Source organism: Eutrigla gurnardus (assembly GCF_963514095.1).
Source record: "Eutrigla gurnardus genome assembly, chromosome: 12".
NCBI lineage: Eukaryota > Metazoa > Chordata > Actinopteri > Perciformes > Triglidae > Eutrigla > Eutrigla gurnardus.
The window spans coordinates 116,331-140,248 of NC_139926.1; the positions used below are offsets into that span (position 1 = coordinate 116,331).

General features: G+C 42.6%; 1 protein-coding gene across 1 annotated transcript in view; it reads right to left on the reverse strand.

Moving 5' to 3' along the window:
• The window catches only part of dnah2 (dynein, axonemal, heavy chain 2), a gene marked incomplete at both ends in the record, with an annotated part of 176,051 nt that overhangs the window by 116,327 nt on the left and 35,806 nt on the right, over positions 1-23,918 (reverse strand). Inside the window, 17 exons of the mRNA XM_084023176.1 lie at positions 571-788; positions 1,201-1,339; positions 1,802-1,982; positions 4,791-4,867; positions 7,687-7,843; positions 8,362-8,465; positions 8,832-8,993; positions 9,310-9,473; positions 10,871-11,045; positions 12,792-12,948; positions 13,242-13,442; positions 13,835-14,027; positions 16,389-16,533; positions 18,613-18,801; positions 19,640-19,769; positions 22,433-22,542; positions 22,687-22,843. Coding sequence (XP_083879302.1) covers positions 571-788; positions 1,201-1,339; positions 1,802-1,982; positions 4,791-4,867; positions 7,687-7,843; positions 8,362-8,465; positions 8,832-8,993; positions 9,310-9,473; positions 10,871-11,045; positions 12,792-12,948; positions 13,242-13,442; positions 13,835-14,027; positions 16,389-16,533; positions 18,613-18,801; positions 19,640-19,769; positions 22,433-22,542; positions 22,687-22,843 — 2,659 coding nt within the window. The remainder of the gene's footprint in view (positions 1-570; positions 789-1,200; positions 1,340-1,801; positions 1,983-4,790; positions 4,868-7,686; positions 7,844-8,361; positions 8,466-8,831; positions 8,994-9,309; positions 9,474-10,870; positions 11,046-12,791; positions 12,949-13,241; positions 13,443-13,834; positions 14,028-16,388; positions 16,534-18,612; positions 18,802-19,639; positions 19,770-22,432; positions 22,543-22,686; positions 22,844-23,918) is intronic.

Below are 23,918 nucleotides of genomic sequence, written 5' to 3' on the forward strand. Positions count from 1 at the left end.
GTCAACGCATTCATTTCATCCCGACTTAATAACTGTAGCTCCATCATGGCTCATCAAACAAAATCCTCAATATGTTCAGAACTCCCAAAGCTGCACGTATGCTCCCCTCCATCCACCACTACGACCACATCACCCCGTGCTCCACAACCTCCACTGGCTCCCCATCAAATACCGGATATCCACTCTTCAAAGCAGCCCTCAAAATGGACCTTTTCATGCTTTTAACCTTTAAACTTGTTTAAACTTGTTTGTTTGCTTTTTTGTTTGCTTTGTTCTGTTCTCCTTTGTTTTGATTGAGTTTGTTTTTGTTAAGCGTTGTTGAGCACCTGGAAAAGCGCTATATGAAACCTATTATTATAGGTTATTATTATTATTATTATTATTATTATTATTACCCCCTTTAATATACCACTTCACGACGGGGGCTCACCGCCAAAGACTCTTCACTATCATATTATCATGCATCATAAAATGTATTATTGATCACTTCAAAAAGTTGTCTCTCCTGATTGAAATGGTCTTAATTGGCCACTAAGTGTGCCTGAGCCTGATGAATATGGTGCTTCCTGCCTTTTCAATGCACAGGCTCTTGATGTTTTCGAAACACTTCTGCAGGTGAGGTTGCATCGCTTCTGGGTTTTGTGACTGCTCCAGAATCTCCAGCACAGCATCATTAGACAGGAAGTAAAAGCGTGGGAAGATCTGCCTCTTGGTCTCCAGGTACATGTCCAGGGCCTTCTGGATCTCCTCCAGCTTGGAACTTATCTCTGACAGCTTCTCAAGCAAGCCTGGAGAGAGAAGAGAGGCTGTTTGATACACAGACACACACACGCACAAATATTACAAATTACTCATTAAGAAGTCTCTTTGGGCCAGAGTCACTATCACACGTTTGTTATTAACAAACTAAAATACTTCTCATCTACTCTAATCATATGGGGGATTTTTTCTTCCAACATTTCAAGTAAACCTATCATCTTACATGAAGGATTAAACATGAGCCTCATTACAAAAAGGCTGTAGACTCATCACAGTGAAAACTTTAAACGCAAGAAGAAAAGACATCTCAAAAATGTTAAGACTTAAATATAGGCCTTGAATAAACGGAATTCGATTCAAGAGGTATTTTTTGTTTTTAACCATGAGGACTCAGAGAAATCAGATGCACAGTTTTGATAACAGCATGTTCTTTAAAGACACCTGGATGGTGTGTTCCCTGCAAGGCATTGTTATCCCTGTGGAGTCGGCCCATGATCGTCTTCCAACTCAAACTAGCTTTTTCAAACGTTGTGTAGTCACAAGGCAGCTGCTCCCTGATGTCCTTTCCTTGGAAAATGTTCTACAGGGATACAAGAAATAGAGAATGTCAGAGAAAGATTGCTGTTTATATTGCTACTCAGATATGCACTTTTCAGCCAGATGCCCTTCTTATAGTGTTATAGTGTGTTGTATGACAGAGTTCAGTCATAACGGTGTTGCAAGTACAGATGCGTTTTACAATGGCATGTCTACACAGGAGGCCTTTCAGGGATGTTTTTCTGTTGTCCATCTCAGATAAGTTTGAATAAATCAACCTGTATACATAGGTGGTGTAAGGCCTGCCTTTACTTATGTTATTCATTCCAAGTATATTGCCTACAGTGTGCCAAATTTGGACCAATACATCTTACTGTATATTAACAATGAAATCATCACTAAATCACTAAATAAACTCAAACACTCCGATAACAAAAGACCACAACAGATAAGAAATATAAATTATGAATAATAACAGACAATAAAGAGTGTGTGTTTCCCGTACTTGCAGATAACTCCACTGATGCTGCACAGTGAGAATGATCTCAATGACTTCCAGCAGGTGTGACAGCTGCCCTTCCCAGCAATCCACCTCCCGCTCAAAGGCTTTGACAACCGGAGAAGTCTTCATTTTTGACAGAACAACTATGTTGTCCTCGAGGGTCTGACAGACCTCCTCTACACCTCTGGGAGAGACAGGGAGGGACAGTTAAACTGAACTATAAATCAACAACTAAACTCACTTTATTAGGTCAAGCTGTACAGTGAGAAGTATTTCTAATATTCACTCCCCTTCGAAGCATCATGGAAGAAAACGTAATACCCCTGTTAATGTGCATGAACATTATTTGATCCTATTGAAGTCAAATAATTAATAACCCACGTTCAAGAAAAAAGTTGAACAGAAACTGATATTGTGATCAACCTTTTTCCCTTTAGTTCTGTTTAAAACTTGGCCGACATCCCATTAGTCATCGTGTGAGCTCCATATATGCCAGTAGTTAATTTTTATAGATTTTTTTCTGGCTATTTAGTGTTAAGTGCTCCTTTTCACAGACGCCCAAAGGAAAAGCAAGAGGGAGCATCTTCCGTGACACTTTCAACTATACTCGAGTCCTCCTGGAAGAAAAAGAAAATCTGGGAAACTGCAGACCAATCAGCACAAGCCATACCCTAGAGCAAACTACTATAACACTTTAACAAGCGGGAGGACTTCAACAAACTCCACGACAGCCAAAAGGAAACCCTGACAGGCTCACCAAGGGCTTATACCACACCCTCCTGAGCCCACCTCCCACAACATCAGCCAGTTTAGAGGCTTTGCGCCGCTGAACATAGAGGGGAAGATTTTCTTCTTGGTTTGGGAAGGGGGCTGCATGGTGGTGTAGTGGGTAGCACTGTCGCCTCACAGCGAGAGGGTCCGGGGCTCGATTCCGGGGTTGGCCCCAGGTTCCTTCTGTGTGGAGTTTGCATGTTCTCCCCGTGTGAGCGTGGGTTCTCCGGCTTCCTCCCACAGTCCAAAGACATGCAGGATGGGGATAAGTTAATTGATGACTCTAAATTGCCCGTGGGTGCGAATGTGAATGTTTGTTTGTCTCTACATGTTGGCCCTGTGATAGACAGGTTACCTGTCCAGGGTGAACCCCGCCTTCGCCCAATGACAGCTGAGATCGGCTCCAGCCCCCCCGCAACCCTGAATACAGGATAAGCGGTAGACAATGGATGGATGGATGGGTTTGGGAAGGTGCATGACCAGCTACCTCCTGGAAAACAACTTTTTCCTTCTTCTTACTTTAACACCTTCCATGTCTGCTACACAACCCAAGAGATCTCGACTGATTGGCAAAAGCTGGAGAAAGGAATAGCAATGGGATGTTCACTCTCCCCAATCCTCTTCACAGCAGCATCTGAGATCATCCTAATGGTGGCATAAGATGGTCAGTGGGGTCAGCCCTGCGAAGTTACATGAATGATGTCACCACCCTCCTTCAGACAGCTGCATGCACGGCCAGACTCCTGAGAAGATTTGAGGAGCTGCTAACTGCTGTGAGCTGCTGTTTCTCAGTTGATGGTGAGAAATGATGTTCCTGATGCACCAACCTATCCAAAGCCTTGGAAAACTCTACACAGCTGACCTGTCTGACAAACATATGGCAGCCTCTGTAACCCAGCTTGCAGCTGGTCTGAGCAAGATGGTGTTACCAATTCATCTTAAACCAGGGTCTGATGAAACTGTGCGACAAACAGGAGAAGGTGAGCCTCATGTTGGAGCTGAGAGACTCAGCTGACCTGCTTGTGTGAAACACCAAAACCCAGGTTCAGACAGGGCAAGAGTGAAGTAAAACATAATTGCAGGGTATCTCCCGGCTGACGACCCTGCAGCTAGCCCAATGGCACCATCGGAGGTGGGTCAGGCAGTAATGCCCAGCATGTAGACCCACCTGTGCTTACACCTAGTGATTTTATTGTGACCCACAAAATCCTGAATCATCTGGCCTCATTTATGAAACTGTGCGTAGCATCCTTAGCCAAAGGAAGATCAGATTTATAAAACCTGTAAAACTGTAAGGAATGTTCCCTAAAAGTGTGTGTACCTGAAGCCGCCTCTTATCCCCCCTGTACACGCCCATTGTTAACCTAACGGCAAATGAAAGCACCTCAAAACACCATCAGCACAATAAACAATGTTTCAGATGAGCTACGGCAAACAAGAGAAGTATTGCGAGAAATTTCTAAAGTAATAAAAGATTTAATTAAAAAATGAACATTGATTGTTGTCTTCCTTATCTAACAAACGCTGCATGACAACCTCACGGATTCTTACCTATTGTTGGCTTAATGGCTGTATATATATTTGTGTTGATATATGCACAGTTAATAAGAAGAATGTGTAGTTATTCCCGCTGTGTTCTGCAGTGATCTAATGGGGAGTATTTGTTGTATCCTGTTTTACATGCAGTCGGGCCGTCTCCTCCTCCTGCGGTGACACAGCGCTGATTCAATATTTAGAAATCATTTTGATTTAAGATAGGAGTTGGATTATTAAAGAAGGTGTTTATGAAACAATTATGGAGTTCATCTTCATAATAACGCGGATCTAACTAATGTGTGCGAGTCATCAAAACTATAATAGTTCTTCCCACATTAACTCTCCAAGATCTGACTTCAGTTCCCCACAGATTCCCCTCCAGTCTCCAGAATGTGCGGACACGTGGCTCAGAGTTTGCTTACAGGTACGCACACTTTCCCATCAAGTTTGCTTTTATAGATCACAGCCTTTGCGTGGAAAGTGGCGTATGCACGTTTCCAGCCCCGTTTTGTGCGTACAAGCTTTATAAATGAGGCCCCTGATACCTATTAATGAGCATCGAGCGATGAAGTTAAATAAGACACAATGAAGACCCAAATCAATGACCATAATTTGGAGTTTGAACCATAGACTATATATAAATAAGTAATAACTTTTGGAACCCTCCAGAGGCATGCTTCCTCACCTCAGACAATAGTGTCCTTTATAAGGTGCTATGTCCAGGAACGTTTCCTCCCAGGTTTTAGCAACGTCCTCCAGACCCTTGATGTCAACAAAAAGAATCATTTTCACAGACTGAACACACACAGGGGGCAACATTTATATTTTTCTTTTCCATGATTTGATTTGATTTTTGATGACAGGAAACCATTAATCTCTGCTCTCATTCATCAGATATGGAGAACCTTTTAGAATCTAGTGTAATGAGAACATCTCTTTTTCCCCCACTCTACACGGTATGACCGGTCTTGTCTTGTATTTTTCATAAACATTATTTTGTCGACTTGCTCTGTATTAATATACAGAGCAAATGCTTTGCATTTTCTTTTTCAACTTAAGAAATTTGAACCTGCTTATTACAGTTAAGGGATAACCTTTTAACAGAGTCAAGGAATCTGTTAACTTATTTTTTTCATTTGTTTATCCAAAAAATCCTGCAAATGCTTGTATTTCTTCTCTTGTGAAATACAAATATAGATCCCTTTGTTCGAATCCAGTCAGCTGATGTTAAGCATCTAACAGCATTGTGTGTGCTATGTGCTACAGTTTTGCTACAATTAAATTAAATTCTTTCAAAGAAACTCAATATATCGTTGTTCCTACAGTATCGCAATATATCGCAATATATCGTATCGTTGCCCCCGTATCGTGAAACGTATCGTAGCGCCAGATTCTTGCCAATACACACCCCTAGTTCACATACGTCGCTGTTCGCCCGTCACTCGCTGAATTCTACTTGCTGGCAAAAAAATTCACTGCCGCCGGTTAGTTCAAGCGGCAACTCTCTGTGGAACTCTCTGTTGACGTCAACTGTCAATCATCTCTATTCTACATTCCGATTGGTACTCGCTTGGTAGGCCTACTCACTTCACTCGCATCGCAGAAAGTGAAAGTTATTTTCTCTCCGTCCCCGCCCACATCGCCTGTCCTGGCCACATTCTGCTAGAACACATTCACATTTATTGACAGCTGTCGCTCAGAGATGGGCGAGTGGCGACGTATGTGAACGGGGTTTTAGTCAAAACTAAAACACCAAGGAAGGCTGAGGAATATTCACCTACTTATATTAATAATAATAATAATAATAATAATAATAATAATAGTTATGATAAACTAATAGTTTAAAGGCTCAGCACTGTGTTTTAGTCATTTTTGTTTTCATCTTTTCTTGAATGCTTAAACTCCTCAACCCCATTTAGTATGTCAACATTTGGATCAGAACCAGCAGTTTGTAAGAAATTGGTCAGTAATTGATGTCATATTTTGGTTCTCAAAATTCACCAAATTGATTAATTAAAATGAAATTATTCAAAATATGATTTGCATTTTTTTCTTTAAATCATAAGGAAGATTTTATGTTAAGTATACAGTAGATAGAACCTATTCAGAGGGAAATTCAGCTTCTCAGAAGAATTGCCGCCTATCAATTAATCGATCATCGATCGATAAGATGAAACAACTATCGATTAATGAATTACTCGATAATTTGCATCCCTAGTTGACAGATTCCTATTTTAATTCTATTTTGGAATTTCTCCATCACAATTTCTCAACATAATATTAAAGGTGCTATTGACAACATTGATAACATCCAGCCACTAGATGTCGCACTCACACTCCCCCCTTCCATGGCATTCACATCACAACACAGCTGTTACTCAAAGCGCATGTGGCCTCAATGGGTTGCCACGTCTTAGCACAACCTGCATTCTCATGGTCGAGTGGAGTGACTCTCAGACAGACTCATGTGAAGTGTTGAATCTTTTGTGGTATGAATTCATTTTGCAACATGTAGCTATACGTTTGTTACTTTGTGCGGTGATGTTACCGAAATGCCGCCCGCTTACCGTCAAACTCCAAAAGGCCATGTTTGTGTTTTTTCCACACTAACTGGCAACGACTCTTGACCCCTGACTACCAGAGATACCACGTGATACTAACGCCGTTATTCTCTTGGCTTACAAGCCTTGCTAGGAGCTGAGCCACACATCACACATCTACACAGAGGTAAACAAAACATTCATTACGGACATACACATTTCTTTAAAATGATTAATTCACAATCAAAAAAATGTTCACAAGAAGAGATACTTTGATTCTGCACCTTTCTAAAAGCTCTGTGGATGTATTTTTTTGTAATGATTGGTTTAATAAAAATGTTATCAATATGATGAATATTTATATTTGCTCAATATAGGTTGTATTCATGTTAAGGTGTAGTTTTGGAGATAAAAAAAAAGAGACATTTTTGGAAGAAAAAATGTTTGGGATCAAATAATTGCAGTAACTCTGCAGACCCCCTAGGGGTCCCGGACCCGAGGTTGAAGATCTGTGGTCTAAACTTAAAGGGATAGTTCGGAATTTTGGACATAAGACCTATTTTCCAACTCAGCCGGTGTGTTCGAGATGTCTGGAGACGTTTTCAAGAAATTTCATTCAGTTCTTCTAGTTGCCGAGTTCGCTTGTGCTATGGCTAGCGCAAGTCAATGGTTCTTAGCTAGACAGGCGTTTAAAAACAGTCTTGCCCACTCTACAGTGCACCCGAGGCAAATCCATTGTAACCGCAGACTATCGATGTACATATGTGTTGATAGAATGTTTGAAATAAAACCAACCTTGCAAGAGAAAGGTTGCAAGAAATTTCATTCACGGTGCACGTGGAGTCGGATTGAGTGTTCTTAATGCCATGCTAACTAGAACGATTGACTTGCGCTAGCCATAGCACAAGCGAACTCGGCAACTAGAAGAACTGAATGAAATTTCTTGAAAACGTCTCCAGACGTCTCGAACACACCGGCTGAGTTGGAAAATAGGTCTTATGTCCAAAATTCCAAACTATCCCTTTAAGGAAGAGACTGAACCTGTTCTATGGAGATTTCCTTGCTGGCGGCTGCAGAGATCTCACAGATGTTGTCAGCATACTTGTCCAGGCCCAGAGATATGATCTTCTCCAGAGTGAATTCAGTGCTGGTTTGGTCAAAAGAGCACTGCAGCTCTTCGCAGATCTGCTTCCAGTGCCTGAAAGAAAGGTGGCGGTGAAAGTGTGGTTTATCTTAGTCTCAGTAGATCAGCTGAAGAGAAAAAACAACATGACACCCTCTATCTTAAAGTATTTAAAGCTGGAATGAAAAATGAAAAAAAAGTTTTTAACCTTTTTAGATCACATTCCTGGTCATATTGTTCATCTTTAACAAATAACAAATTTAATTTTGGACTGCTGGTTCCCTTTTCAATCACAGTGACAGTGCTGTTATTCAGTGGAGGTAACTTATACTTAGAAACTCCAAGTGCACCAGTGGATCGGCCACTGCTCAGTAAAGTGAAAACAACTCGGACGAGCATTCTTGGTTCTTCCGTAGACTTCTCGCTTCTCAGTCTGAACATTAAACATCTTGTCTTTGTAGTGTATTCAATTGGATATAGGTGGAATGGACTTGCAAATCCTTGTATTCTGTTTTTATCTACGTTTTACACAACATTGCAACTTCAGCCGAATTGGGGTTTGTACATGTAGATTCTTGGATTTCAGCCAATACCTGTCTCTCATGGCTGGGTTCCTCAGTTCAGCAATGAGAGGGATGATCTGCTTGAACTGGTTAATCCTGTTCTTGGAGAAATCAACTACGTCCCAAGACTTATCCTGCAATCCAAATAATATCAGGTCCTCACTACAGTGTAATGTAAACATGAGAGCTAACTTTTAGAGATTAGTACCACATGTTTACCATGCTGAGGGGAGGCCATAGATTTAGCTGTCACTTTAAAATGCATTTCAGCTAGGGTCTTAAGCAAAAAATGCCTCATGATAACCCTGAAGAGTCTAACTTTGTATCCATCATAAAGACAAAAAGTCATTCAGTGCTCTTTCTGATGAAACACTGAATAATGTCCTTCTAGATTGCACAGTACTGATTAATTATATATATATAAATATATATATATAAACAAAACATAAAGCGATATGATTCCCACATTATAGCTATAATCTATGAGTTGCAGAACTGACCTGTAGTTCTCTCTGGAGTATGTGAAGTTTTTTGAACATGTCCTGTGCTGTGCTCTCCATGCTCTCCGTCTGCAGTGTAGCAAACTGACCAACCTTCCAGATGTTCCAGTTGGCATTCCACTCCTGTGTGATCTCCCAGGCCTGCTGCAGGTTGTCAATGTCCTGTACAAAACAACAGACACATACTAACAAATGCTGAATCATTAAATGTGCAACAAAAACTATTCCTTTTAAAATCTATAACAAGATTCTTGGTTTGAACTCAGCCTGGGACATTTGTTGGATGTCTCTCATGTTCTGTCAATTCCCTATTATATACGATCAAGTACTTGAGATGCTTACGAACTGTTTGTTTCATTCATAAATGCTGAGACAGTTTATTACAACCAAAACTCCCACAGTAACCGTCTCTGCATTATGTTGGTGCTTCTGGTTAAGACAACAGTATGTTAGGACGATGAGCCGTGTGCTGTCGGACCTTCTCCAGAGTCAGGATGTTTTTGGAGGGGGGATGATCTACTTTGAAGAAGCCAAGCCACTGAAGGATGGTTCTCTCTTCTTGTTTTAGAGCCACCAGCTGGTTGCGATGCCCTGCTATTCTTTTTAAGGCCAACTCAGTGCTCAGTCCACTGTCAAACGGACCTGGATATAGACAAAACATTAGATTCAAACATACAAAACACATGAAAAGTATCCATCAGTAATACTGTATCTGTAAGCACCTTTGTTAATCAGGCATTCAATTCAAAGAACATTAAACATGACATGATTTTCAGGAACTATAGACCTGCTCCAAGTTCCTGGACTTCTTCAGGCCATAATTGACCATATTCACTAGCAGCTCATGGCATCAGCCCCTCCCCACCACACACACCTCACCTGCATGGTGTGAACCCCTCAGTGGCAGTCTGGCCATAGAGTCCCCTCATTGTCCTTGGTGGAGGCTGTTCAAACAGTTGGCCACCAGGGCCACCCCATGCCAACACACCTGGTCAAAGCCTGCCTTCTTACCCTCTCCCCCCCTCATGGCTGACATTATCAATTCCTCACTGGCTTCTGGCATTGTTCCCACCCTTTCAAAACCGCATCAGTCATCCCCATCCTGAAAAGGCCTGGTCTGGACCCTGATGACCTCAATAACTACAGGCCGAAAAATCCTGGCAAGAGCAGTTGCAGACAAAAAAAAAAAAAAAAAAAAATCCATCAGCACATGTCCAACCATGAAGCACTCTAGAAAACACTACAGGACAGAGACCGTCATCAAAATCCTCAACGATCTCCTCATCACTGCTGACTCTGGCAATGTCAGTGTACTAATGCTGGACCTCCTGGACCTCTCAGCAGCCTTTGACACAGTCTCCAACACTATCTTCCTCAAGCGCCTATCCGACCACCTCAGCCTCACCAAGACAGCCGTCTCCTGGTTCCATTCATACCTCTCCCACCAGAAACCGTTTGTCACCATCACTGGCTCCGTTTCCAGTCAGGGACTTCCCATTCGCTGTGGAAGGGATCCGCTGTGTCAGACCTTCCAGCAGTCATTTGGGGATTGATCTCCTGGTTTTGACCCTGCTTTGTCCTGACTATCCCTCCTTGTCTCTGCCTGGGTAAACACCTCAGCCTTCTCTCATTCACTCATTGCCAAATTGTCATTGTATCTATGCCAGACCTTCCAGCCGTTATTCTTGGATTGATCTCCCGGTTTCGAACCTGCTTCGTCCTGACTATCTGACAGGACTATCTGCCCTGGTAAAAGCTTCAAACTTCGGTCCCCAACCAAGATTCCTGCCTGTGAGTTTCCTGGTTTTTGTCTGCTGGTCCACACGGCTGCCTGGCATTTTTCTGTGTCACCCAATCACCATGAGTTTATCGAGCACCAGCGGAGACTTTCTCCATATGGACTCATCAGTGATCACTGACTGGAACTGTTCTTGCCCCATGAGTTTGTAGTCCTCTGTAGTGACCTTGTCATGGACAGATGGACAGAAGGAAACAGAGTGACAGTCAGGCGCCAGTAACAGTTAGAGAGAGTGTGTGACCTGTGCTGTTGAACTCCTGTAAAGTGGTCTGGATTGTCTTCTTGAACTCCAAAGAGGAGACGATGAGGCTGTTCTTAAACTTTTCCTTCTTCTTCTGCAGCATTATGTCACTATCACTCATCACCTGCTGGAACCTCACCCACTCCCCATTCAGCACCTCACGCATTTCCTGCACCTGTGGGTCAACCAAAAAAAAAAACGTTGTTTGTTGTAACAGAACCTTCTGATAACTGTTTTGGAAAAGGGCAGGCCCTTTAAAAAATACTTTGTAGGTTATTGGATGAACCATCTGTGAATCAAACTGCAGCCAGTCAAGATAATACTACTTTTCCATGTAGAAAATCCTTTAGTGCAACTCTCTTTCTTCTCTCGACTATCTTCTTTCAGTGAAGAAATACTCTCCAGTTGTGATACAACTGATGCATCTACACAAACTTCTACCCTTTCAACTACAACTTCCGAGTTGTTTGAATGACCGAAATCTGTTTATTATGATCTTAGTACAACAAGGATGAAGCATGTAAGAAACTGTTGTTCACTGAAAGATTCTGAAGCTTGCAGCACTTAATGTACTCCATATGCCGACACAAATGGCACAATGGTTCCATACCTCCAACTTTCCTCCAAACTTGCTCGATGTTAATTCTCCTGTTTTGATTTTTGTCTTTACATCTTCAAGCTCCATGTAGCACTTAAACTACTCATACTGCTACTATGCAGCACAGCAGGCCGGTGTGATGCGTCGGGTGGAGGAGACACGTGTGCTGCACGCAACACGTGGCATTTTGTAACTATATGTAACTAATATATTATATATATTACAGTCTTGTAACTGTAATATATATGATATTTCAGATTATCGCATAGCTTTCTCCCCATTCAATTAGGTTAATAAAATAATAATTACCTTAAAAAAAAAAGGACAGTAGTGGCGAATATCGGCCCCACCCGGCCCGTGGCCCTTGGGAGTTTTAACTATGTCTGTATTCTGCTCAAACCTTAAAGCGTCTGCACACAAAACAATCGACACGTGTTGGTCTTGATAACATGAGAAGAATTTAAAGACACCCTCTTTTATCAATTAAATGTTTAGGGGAGAAAAACAGACATTACAGAGGTGAATATATGGAGCTGGGACAGCGACACTATGTTTTGGCATTGAAAATAAAATTTGGCATTGAGAAAGGAAACTTAAAATTATTCTCTTCAAATTTTATATTTTTTTCGCATTCTGACATGATTTTCAATGGCAATCTCCTCTTTTCTGTATTTTTTCCCTCTCTTGTACTCTGCATTTAAATCTTAAGTTGTTGTGTTTGTCACAGTTTTGGTGAGGGAGGGGAGGGGTTTCATGAGTGGGGACAAAGAGTGCGTGATTTACATATAATCTGCAAACTAATGAGAGAACGTCACTCTTCTGGACCCACAGTCCACCCTGAAACCTGGCATATAAATCATTGTTTAATCCACTGAAGATATGTCGAGTCATTGAGATCATTGTCCAAATGTCCTCTAATGCGCCTTCCCCAAAACAGTAACGTGTAGTAAACTACTTTATGCGGTCATAGGGACATTTTGAGCATGACTCCTTTGCTCTGAGGTGAACTCATGAAAGACGTACCAGACCACATGCTATCTGTGTGGTGACGTCAGGCATCTGTGGGTCCAGAAGAGAGACTTCTCTCCTTAGTATGCAGATTTTATGTAAACCAGGCTTGCCTTGCCTCCTCCCCTTAACTGGCACATTTTCAATGCCAAATGTAATTTTCGATTGCTATTCTACAGCCATTGGTTTAGCTCCATATGTAAACATAACGTTAGTGTCACTGTTAGTTAAACAGTATGATGTTTAGACATAAAAACGCATGCGTTCTCTGTCATATATGCTGGATATGTGTTTATTAAAGAGCAAAGTACTTACAGCCTGTTCTACTGGGACCTCATATTTCTCCAGGATAGTAAACTGTTCATGGATCAGAGGAATCTGAGCCTCTGTCTTGGCCAAATCTCCCCGGAGTGTTTCAGTACGCTTCAGGCTCTGTTCAAGCTCTGCCAGGTTCTGGGGAGGTTGTCTCAGCCTAAACCAACAAAAACAAAGACGCAGGCAGACAGACAGACAGACAATAGCAAACAGTGTTCACAGGATGAAAATCTGCTACCTTTCCTTTCATCTTCATCTCTCCTCAATGATTGAAAAGATCAGCACAGGTTAAGTCAATAAAGTACTTTTGGGATACCCACGTAGCTGTGAGGGTTAAGATTCTGACCACAAACAGCAACGTTCTAGATGGAGTCCAGCTGAGGACCTCTGCTCTCTGTAATAAAGACATAAATTACCCAGAAAATGAAGTAATTTTGCTTCACTCCCCACCTGTTGGCATTGTCTTGCAGGGAGGCATAGAGTTCTTTTAGGCGGCTGCTAGCCATGTGGCTGAGAAGCTGAGTGAACTTCATTTGCCACTCACTGCAGAGTTGTGCCAAGGAAGACTTGAGTGGTGAAAAGTCCAGCCTGACAAACCGGATGTTCAGTACCGTCTCTTCCTGTTGAACACTGTAGGCCTTTTCTGTGTACCTGGGGATGAACGGACATGACACAGAAATGCACAAGAGGGAGCTTAATGTATGCTGTATGCTTCATTATGGTAACCAAAATGATAAAGAATGTCTTATGACAAAATAAAACAAACTCTCACTTGGGATATTGAAACACAATTAGAAGAGTGTGTATTTTAAACAGAATCATCCATCAGGAACTTGTTGTCACAAGTTGACAATTTGCTTGCAAGATGGCTCTTAAATGTTATCAGTTTCCCCCTTTATGACAAACACTGGCTGTAGTCAACTTTCATACATGCCGCTCAAAATGTACTCCGATGCTTTTGTAGCAAAAAGTAGCAAAATGTTACCAGAAACCCCCAAAACAGATCAATTGAATAAAGATGTTTAGAAATAAGTTTGTATTGCCTGTGTATATCTGCATCAAAGGTAGTGACTGGTGGGTTTAGTCTCTGGTAGCGTTGTATAAAGGAGTCCTGGTTGTTCTCCCATATATCCCTGTATTTGTCCCAGGTCTTCAGATAGGCCTGCAGCTGGCTGGCACTGGCTGTCATCCCTGTGGCAACTTCAGCCTGAATCTTCCTGATCTCATCGTCTTGCTCTGAAGGAATAAAGAGGACCAGGGTGACAACAGCGATAATAGAAGAAGGATGGACGCAAACAGGAAAAGCTCAAAAAAGAGAGAGAGAGTTCCGGGGGGGGGGGGGGGGGGGGGGATATCTACAATATATCAGCATTGTAGATATATTAAACAATAAAAACTTTTAAACTAGAAAAACGTATATTCTTAGACACCTAAGAGGCCTACCAAATCAATAACAGACATACACAGTTAAGTAATAAATTGTGTTTAATCATTTCATAAAACTATGTACAAACAAAATCTAGGGCTTTCCATTTAACAGTGAACTCCCAGTGGGGGAAAATTGCTTGTAGTAACATGTGCCACAACTCCCTCTGCCAGGGTGCACAGACATTTACATTTGTTCATTTATTTTTTGTGATTTTGTTATGTGCTGCTAAGTATCATTGCGTTTTCTTTTTCTTTCTAGCAGCATTTCTTTGCTTAGCTGCATGTCTCTGCCGTGCTTCCTTCTCCTCTTTCTGTGCAGTCCTCTTGCTTTCTTGTGCACTTGCACAGGTTTTCTTGCAGCCATACTCCACCTGGAATTCAAATATAACATGATGATATTACATGATATTGACATGACTAGGCTATACAAGCATAGTCTTGTCTAAGAACAAGGTAGCAACATAACATCAAGTAACAAAATAAGGCATAATAACAAAAGATGTTATTAATAGTGATCAATGTATGTGGTATTTGTGAACCAAGTACACAGTGTACTGTGTGTGTGTGTGTGTGTGTGTGTGTGTGTGTGTGTGTGTGTGAGTGAATTATTCTTCGTTCGGAGGGGGGGCCACAGGGGGGTCCAGACTCAGTGTTACAGGGCCCTTGGCACCTGCTGCCCCCCCCCCCCCCCCCCAGAACCGCCACTGGTGGTCCGCTGCCCCCCTGTTCCCACCAGACGCCTATTTCTCCGCAATGGTCCACAAGCGCTTCTGCTCAGCTGTTGTTCATTCAGAGTTATTTTTTTCATTATGAAGTAAATAACCCCATAAAATTAATACGCCATGTTCCTGTAACCAAGAAGTTTGTACACTTCTTTTACTTATCCGTTCTCTCTGAGAGAGAGAGAGACACACACACACACACACACACACACACACACACACACACACACACACACACACACACACACAGAGTGTGTATGAAAGTAGACAGTGGTAGTGCAGATATACCGTTGAAATACACATATTTGTTTATCTACTCTTCACATTTATTAAATGTATTGTCTCTTCCTGTTTCCCAGTGCGAGTTTAGATACACAAATATGATCACAGTTGTCAATCGCAGTATTTTATTTTGAAAATTGCTTTTATTTTGAAAATTTACCGGATTGTCTCGTGTTTTTCGTTGTGATTTCCTGCCAGAATTGACGCGTTCGCTCGCGGCAGGCGCAAAAAATAGAGCAGACGCCGAAACGATCGCGGCGTCTGGTATGAACTACACTATCGCTTAACAAGGGCGCCGAAAGGAAGCGGGCGCCGAAAGGAAGCGGGCTCCGCTACGTGCCTATTTGCGGCGCTTCCGCGGCCGGTGGCCAGGCGAAGGCTAACGTTCATTGACTAAAAGACAGTTCATAACCAAGCTAAATATGCTCAAAGCATAGCCAGCCAACGAAAAAAGCTAATATTAACGTTACCTTTGATGTTTCGACACTCGTACTCCAAGTCTCAGCTCCGAATCCGTCTCCGCTCCGGCGTCTTCAATCATCACTTGTTTCAGCTGCGTCTTCGCGCGACTCGATTGATGCGGTGAATGGCCAATCATAGATCAGCAGCACACTGGTGTGCCTTCGGGACTGGCAGTCAGTTGTGCCTAGGGATGTCCAAATGAAGCTTCGTGAAGCATTTTCTTTATTTTCTGAGCCCAATAGATGGCGCTCTCTGTTCAAAAAAGCTTTGAAGGCCGATATATTTCCATTGCTTTCAACCCTTTGTTGAACAGAGAGCGCTATTGGGCTCAGAAAATAAAGAAAATGCTTCACGAAGCTTCATTTGGACATCACTAGTTGTTCCCCCCCCCCCAGTTGGTACCTATTTGGTTTTGCTCAGAGCAGTTCACTCCCCCCCCAAAAGAAAAACTCTTCGGATCTGGACGAATCACACAAGTGACCTATTTGGCCATGAAAAAAGCGGTAGAAGACCGGTAGACATGATCACATACATTATACATACAACTGCTCAGTGATCACTATCTGTGATTCCATCATTTCCAATGATCATCATTTATTTAGCATCCAGTAAAAACAGATTGGATGTGCATTTTTTTCTTTTAAATGTATATTCTGTTAGAAAAAACTCAGTAGAACGATCATGTTTAAAAAGTAGTTTTCACCTATGTTGATGTGTATGGGATTCCCTTGTGACCATTTGCAGGACAGAACTTCAGGCAGTCGTTTAAATTCTGAGATGGTGTTGATGAGCTGAGGCATGATGTTAACAAACTGGTCAAGCTTTCCGAGTGACGGGGAGAACTCAACCTGCCAAAACACACACAGACACGTTATCCAAACCAATACGTTGTGAATTAAACATGTGTGTTAATGCAAGTGTGGACCAGAACGATAACCATACAGCAGAGCCTCACAGCATGCTTCAGAGTATGACCATGGAAAGTGTATCCGGATGTGTTTGACGTTACTGTCACAGCTCATAATGTGTATTAAATATATATAAATCTATAATATATTTTTGTAAATCTATAAAATATATTTTTGGGGGTTATTTACAAAGAAAGTTGTTTTTATTTTTAAATCTGCACTAGAATAGACATGAAAAAACTGTGTAGCTGTCTGTCTGCAGCGCTGCTAGAGAGAGAGTATCGATACTTTTGCAAGTTAGTATGGAATCTGATACTCATTTTTAGTATGGATTATTTTCTGAGTATGGATTACGGAACCATAGTGCCTGAATACATATGGATTCATAATTGTCGGCAGTGATGGGTGAGGATAAGCAGAACATTGATTTTGGTCATTAAAGGGATAGTTCAGAATTTTGGACATAAGACCTATTTTCCAAGTGAGCCGGTGTGTTCGAGACGTCTGGAGACGTTTTCAAGAAATTTCATTCAGTTCTTCTAGTTGCCGAGTTTGCTTGTGCTATGGCTAGCGCAAGTCAATGGTTCTTAGCTAGACAGGCGTTTAAAAACAGTCTTGCCCACTCTACAGTGCACCCGAGGCAAATCCATTGTAACCGCAGACTATCGATGTACATATGTGTTGATAGAATGTTTGAAATAAAACCAGCCTTGCATTTTTAAGGATTTATGTCTCAGCAGCAGCGTGTCATACTTCCTAGTAGGCTATGGCAGCGGCTGAGTGATATCACCTAGCACTTATAAGTTACCGGTTCTATAATAGTTTGTTTACCTGCTGTCATTCTACAGACGCAGAGTAGCCTGCAGTGCTAGTTTCTTCAATCTCACAGAAATGGCCACTTTTGGAGAATATACTGAAACTTTTGAAGACTCTGATGAGGAGTTTTTTATTTTTTTAGCTGTACGAGCCTGAATATACAGAGGAAGAATTGCGCGAGAGGGACGCTCAAAGGGCAGAACATGAACGAGCGTCTGTGGAGACAGAGATAGCCCCCGCTGGAGCTGAGAACCGGGACCGAACAAACGGAGACTGGTGGTGCCAGGAGGGAATCCCCCGCAACGCGTCCGAGGGTTTAAGGGTCTACGGACGGAGCAGAGGTCCAGCTTCGCGGTGCGTAATTGTGGGTTCGCGTGGCCGTGAGCTGCCCGGTGTTTGCGTGAGGTCTTTGCTTTTCACCCAGGTCTGAGGGCATGAGTCCCGACAATTCGTCCCGGTTCGATTGCCTATTTACGGGCAGTATTTCGGGCGGCGCGTCTTAGAGTTTTGAGTCCGACTGCGCAAAGTAAAGTTCCGCTGCTGCTGAGAAACTAGTTCCTCAAAAAATGGATGATTCATGCAAGGTTAGTTTTGTTTCAAATATTATTCTATCAACACAGATAGTGTTTTAAAACATATAGTGTTTTAATTGATTTGCCTCGGGTGCACTGTGGAGTGGGCAAGACTGTTTTTAATGCCTGTCTAGCTAAGAACTGTTGACTTGCGCTAGCCATAGCATAAGCGAACTCGGCAACTCGTCTCCAGACGTCTCGAACACACCGGCTCACTTGGAAAATAGGTCTTATGTCTAAACTTCCGAACTATCCCTTTAAAGCTGACATATTTACAGTCCAGTGTATTTTCTCCTTTTCTAATCATGTCATGTTTTTTCTAACTGATTTGGGAAGGTCTCAGAAATGTTTTGACAATCAGAAGTGGGCCTTATATTAGCAAAGGTCGAGAACCTCACAGTAAACAGTATGAGGCTCATTTCTACATGGGAGTCTCAGTTTGACCCAGATGTGGGAGCAGCACTTAAACTAGCAACACACACAAGACCTTTAGCTTTCCTACTCAGTGAGCACCTGCTACATCATGTGATGTTGCCTTCCATGTAGGTCAGCATATGACAACATATACAGTATACATATACAGATATGTTTCATCACATGACATCATAGGATTAAGAGGGGTTGGTGTTACCTTCGGTGTGGTTTGGGGGTTCGTCTGGCGCAGTGCAACCAGAACTTGGAACAGGGGATTGGGCGATGTCTTGCTGTCTCCATTGATGGCCCTGGCAAGCTTCTCCAAGGAGCGCTTGATATTGCTCCTAAGAGCTTCCTCTACCATGTGGTCCACTTTCTCAGTGTAGGTCACCCAGTGCTCCTGGACCTTAAACACCATGGTAAAGATTTAAACAAATGACTGGAGCTGTTATCACATAAAAATTACAAAAGGAAAGAGACCCAACTTAACAGGTATAGCTGCAGAACACAATGCTTGCCTTTGTGCTTTTGCAAGCTGTGGTTGCATTAGAGAGCATTTCTCAAAGATAAAGTCTGCCATTTTAACCGACAGCGTTGTAAAACTTTGGTCGTAATATAATATTTTAATTTTCCTTAGTAAGACATAGGTCTATTTAAAGGTGGAGTCTGTGATTCTAGTCTAATATGTTGTTTTAATTAAGATCTTCTCTCAGTGCACATGCTGTCTATTCTGTTTGTGCCCTGAAAGAAAATCCAGTGTCCATACGCAGCCCTGGCACTGGAAGTGGGAAACAAACAATTAGATCAGTATTCGGCCATACTGAATGTCTTTTTTTTTTTCCAACACTCAAAGCTTCTATTGAGGTCTTTGAATGAAGCTTCAAATGTCTGCTAATGCAGTTGGGAGCCTCCCTTTGCCTGTGTGCAGCAGGACGTGCCAGAGCAAACAGTTTGTGACTGCACTGAACATGTTTTTTGAGAGACTAAATCGAAGCAGAATTTTTCATTGAATTAAAACAGGATGCAAGTTTTGTAAATGAAAATCCATTACAAATGTTTGGACTGATGAGTGAGACAGAAGGCCACATGGCAGCAGCAGAAGTGTGTGTTTTTGTTTCATTTATAAGGGCATGGAGAGAAGAGATGAACAAAGTCTTGGCATAAAGAAAGCAGAAAAGAATATTCTTTTAAAAGTGCAAACGTTTATGATGGAATGCTACCAATATAGAAAGAAAAGCACCAACCTCAAGTCCATCATAGGAGAAGGTGTTGTGGATGCGCTTCATAATGTCAACAATATGCTGGTGTGCTGTGTGCAGTATTTGGAGGCGGCTCTCCCGGTGAGTCTTCTGGTCATCCTCAAACTCCAGGTTCCTGAGAATTGCGACAGGAAAAACACCCAAGAAGCAACCAACAAAACAAATAATGTGCATCACAAATTATAATTAAGATGCAATCCATGTACAAAGCTATCAAGAAGTGGAGATGCTTTCAATCTACCCCTCAAAAATCAGGTTTTAGGATGAACCACAGTACAGAGACTGCCATCGTGAAGATTGTTAATGATATCAGGTGTAACAGTGACTCTCAGAAACTGTCAGTCCTGGTGCTACTTTATCTAAGTGCTGCTTTTGATACAGTAGATCACCACATTTTGTTAAATAGACTTAGACACCTGGTGGGCCTCTCTGGTACTGTTCTTAACTGGTTTTATTCCTACCTCACAGGTCGTCACTTTCTTGTAAGTATGGATACATGTTCCTCAGGAATGCATGAACTTAAGTGTGGGGTGCCCCAAGGGTCAATTTTAGGTCCAATACTTTTTAATTTATATATGCTCCCCCTGGGCTGCACGGTGGTGTAGTGGGTAGCACTCTCGCCTCACAGCAAGAGGGTCCTCGGTTCGATTCCCGGGTCGGCCCGGGTTCCTTCTGTGTGGAGTTTGCATGTTCTCCCCGTGTAAGTGTGGGTTCTCTCCGGGTTCTCCGGCTTCCTCCCACAGTCCAAAGACATGCAGGATGGGGATAGGTTCATTGGTGACTCTAAATTGCCCGTAGGTGTGAATGTGAGTGAGAATGGTTGTCTGTCTCTACATGTTAGCCCTGTGATAGACTGGCGACCTGTCCAGGGTGTACCCTGCCTTCGCCCAATGACAGCTGGGATCGGCTCCAGCCCCCCCGTGACCCTAAAATACAGGATAAGCGGTAGACAATGGATGGATGGATATGCTCCCCCTTGGGGACGTCATCAGGAGGCACGGCATCAATTTTCACAGCTACGCTGATGATACACAGCTCTACATTGCTGTGTCTCCTGATGACACGGGACCTATTGATTCCCTTTTAAACTGTATTTTAGATATAAAGTCATGGATAGCAGAGAACTTCCTGCAGCTCAACCAGGACAAAACAGAGGTTTTAATTATTGGTCCTGAAGGCAAGAGAGATACATTTTTACTGAAACTAAATGCTTTTAAACATTCACAGTGCGTAAAAAACCTGGGCGTTCTTTTCGACTCTGAGCTTGTTTTTATTCCACACATCAGAAATACTACAAAGATTGGTTTTTACCATCTTAAGTATATAGCCAGAGTACGCCTGTTCCTCTCTCTGGCCAGCACAGAGGTGCTAATGCATGCTTTTATCTCTAGCCGGTTGGATTACTGTAATGCCCTGCTCTCTTGTCTCCCAAAAAAGAGCATTTCACACCTTCAGCTGCTCCAAAACTCAGCTGCACGTGTGCTGACGAAGACCAGAAGGCGGGCTCACATTACACCGGTTTTAGAATCGCTGCATTGACTCCCTGTGCGCTTCAGGATCGATTTTAAGGTTATTTTACTAGTTTTTAAGTGTCATAACGGTCTTGGGCCTTCTTATCTGTCGGAACTGCTTTTACCGTATCGGCCCTCGCGGACCCTGAGGTCCTCCGGTACTGGTCTTTTATCTGTTCCCAATGTTAGATCCAAAACTTTTGGTGAAGCCTCATTTTATCATTACAGCCCTCGCCTGTGGATCAGCCTGCCGGAGGGCTTCAGGGCCACTGAGTCTGTTGATGCTTTTAAACACAGGCTCTAGACTCACCTTTTTAATTTAGCTTTTAACTAAGTATTTTTATTCTTTTAGTATTACTCATTTATCCTGTCCTGTCATTTTACGTTGTCTTTTAATTTTCTCTCAAAGGTTTTATTATTCATTTCCTCATTTATTTTTGTTTTGCTTTCAGTAATTCATATTAACATTCATTTATGTTGTTTAGGAGGTTTTTTCATTTATTTTATTATCTATTTTATTTATTGTCTCTTAGTTTCCAGCTCCATTGTTCTCCTCATGGGGGCCCTCCACTCCGGGAGCTCTGTCTGGCCTGCCTGCGGGTGTGCCGTCCTGGGGGCTGTCCTGGCCTGGATAGTTTGGGGAGCCCTGCCCCAGGGCTTGATGGCCGTGGTATGGGTCCCTATCTGTCTAGGTCGGGGTGGTCTCTGTGGCGGCATTTGTTTTATTTTATTTTATCTTAATGTAAAGCACTTTGGGCTGCATTTTTATATGTATGAAAGGTGCTATATAAATAAAGATGACTTGACTTGACAAAAAGTCCAAACGGAATAATTGTAACAATTACCTTATTTCAACCACTTCCTATGAATGATTTATATTTACATTCAGGGCATTTAGCAGATGCTTGTATCCAACACAACTTACAATAAGTCCATTTGCCGGAAGAAACTGCAACAGTACATCACTATCAGTACAGTTTTCACAAGAACAAGTTTCAAGCAATGGTGTCAACCAGGAGATCACCTGAAAGTGTCCTGCTTCCTGTTGGTTGTATTGTCATACAATTTAAACGATTTTTGTTTCAAAGGACATCAAGTCCTCTTGAAAGATCTGTGAAGTGGCTCCATCTCCAGTCTGATCTGGATCACAGCTAGTTGCTACATGGTTTGTTTACATGACATAGCACAGCGCTTCAAACCTCAATTTAACCTCAACAATCCCCTAAAGAGCCCGTGACATTTTGGTCAGTTGAAAAAACAACGTTACCTGTATACTGTCTTTCCATCCAGTTTAACCAGCAATGTTTCACTGATTTGATGACAGAGGTTGGAGATAGATTGGATGGATACTTTGAATTCATCGACTACCAGCTGGACCTGGAGTGTAATGAAGAGGAGAGAAGGGGTTCAAAGTGACTACAGGTCAATGTGGTTTGCTAACTGAACAATAATAGATTCCAGATCTGTCACTCTTGTCGCCCACATGCCCATTTCAGTGAGGGGTGAACTTTGTGTTGCAACCTTGTTAACGTGCTGGAGACAGGCACGAATGAAGATTTCAGCAGCTCCATTAGAAGACCACAGGAGTTTGTTGAGCCCCGGCTGAATTTTCTTATCCAAGAAACGAATTTGCTCCCGAAAGAGACCCATCTCGTCAGGAGACAGCATTCCAATAATCCTTACACACACACACACACACACACACACACACATTCAATTTTAAAAGGACCATACCAGTCTAATTCTGACTTCCCTCCAGTAGCAGAGGTTCCTCCTGCCTTACATTTACATTTAGGTCATTTAGCAAATGCTTTTGTCCAAAGCGACTTCCAATAAGTTTGTCAAAAGAAAGAAACGAAGAAACCACAACATATCATTGCGTAAAGTAGTAGCTGTAGCAAACATACCTTAAGAACAACAGTGTTTTTTTTTTGTTTTTTTTTGGGGGGGGGGGTGTTAGTGGGTCATGCTATGCAGAGTCGAGGTGAAGTCTGAACAGGTGAGTCTTGAGCCTTTTTCGGAAGATGGCAAATGTCTCTGCTGTCCTGACATTGGTCGGGAGTTCGTTCCACCACTGAGGCGCCAGAACAGAGAAGAGTCTGGACTTTGCTGAGCGACATTTTTTGATTTCAGCGATGGTGGTACCAGCCGGCCAGCTGAAGTGGAGGAGCGAAGTGCTCGCTTTGGGGCATGAGGTTTGACCAGTGTTTGAAGGTAGATGGGTGCCGTTCCATTGATGGCCTTGAAGGCCAGTGCCATCGTCTTGAATTGGATGCATGCTGCAACAGGGAGCCTTGAAGACAAGGCGTGCTGCAGCGTTCTGGATACGCTGCAATGGTTTAGTCGCCGAGGCCAGGAGTCCAGCCAGGAGAGAGTTGCAGTAGTCAAGGCGGGAGATGACCAGTGCTTGGACCAGGAGTTGCGTTGCATCCTTTGTGAGGAAAGTCTGAATCCTGCGGATATTGTAGAGGGCAAATCTGCAGAATCGGGCCACAGGAGTGATGTCAGTGGTGCAGGATAGTTGGTCATCAAGGATTACCCCCAGGTTCTTCGCAGTTGAGGAAGGCAATACTGTGATGCCCTCGACAGTGACCGACAGGTCCATGCGAGGGCAGTCTTTCTCGGGATGAAGAGGAGTTCGGTTTTATTCAGGTTAAGCTTGAGATGATGTGCAGTTGTCCAGACAGAGATGTCTACCAGATGCGAGTTGCAATGTGAGTGTCAGAGGTTGGGGGAGAAGAGAGGAATAGCTG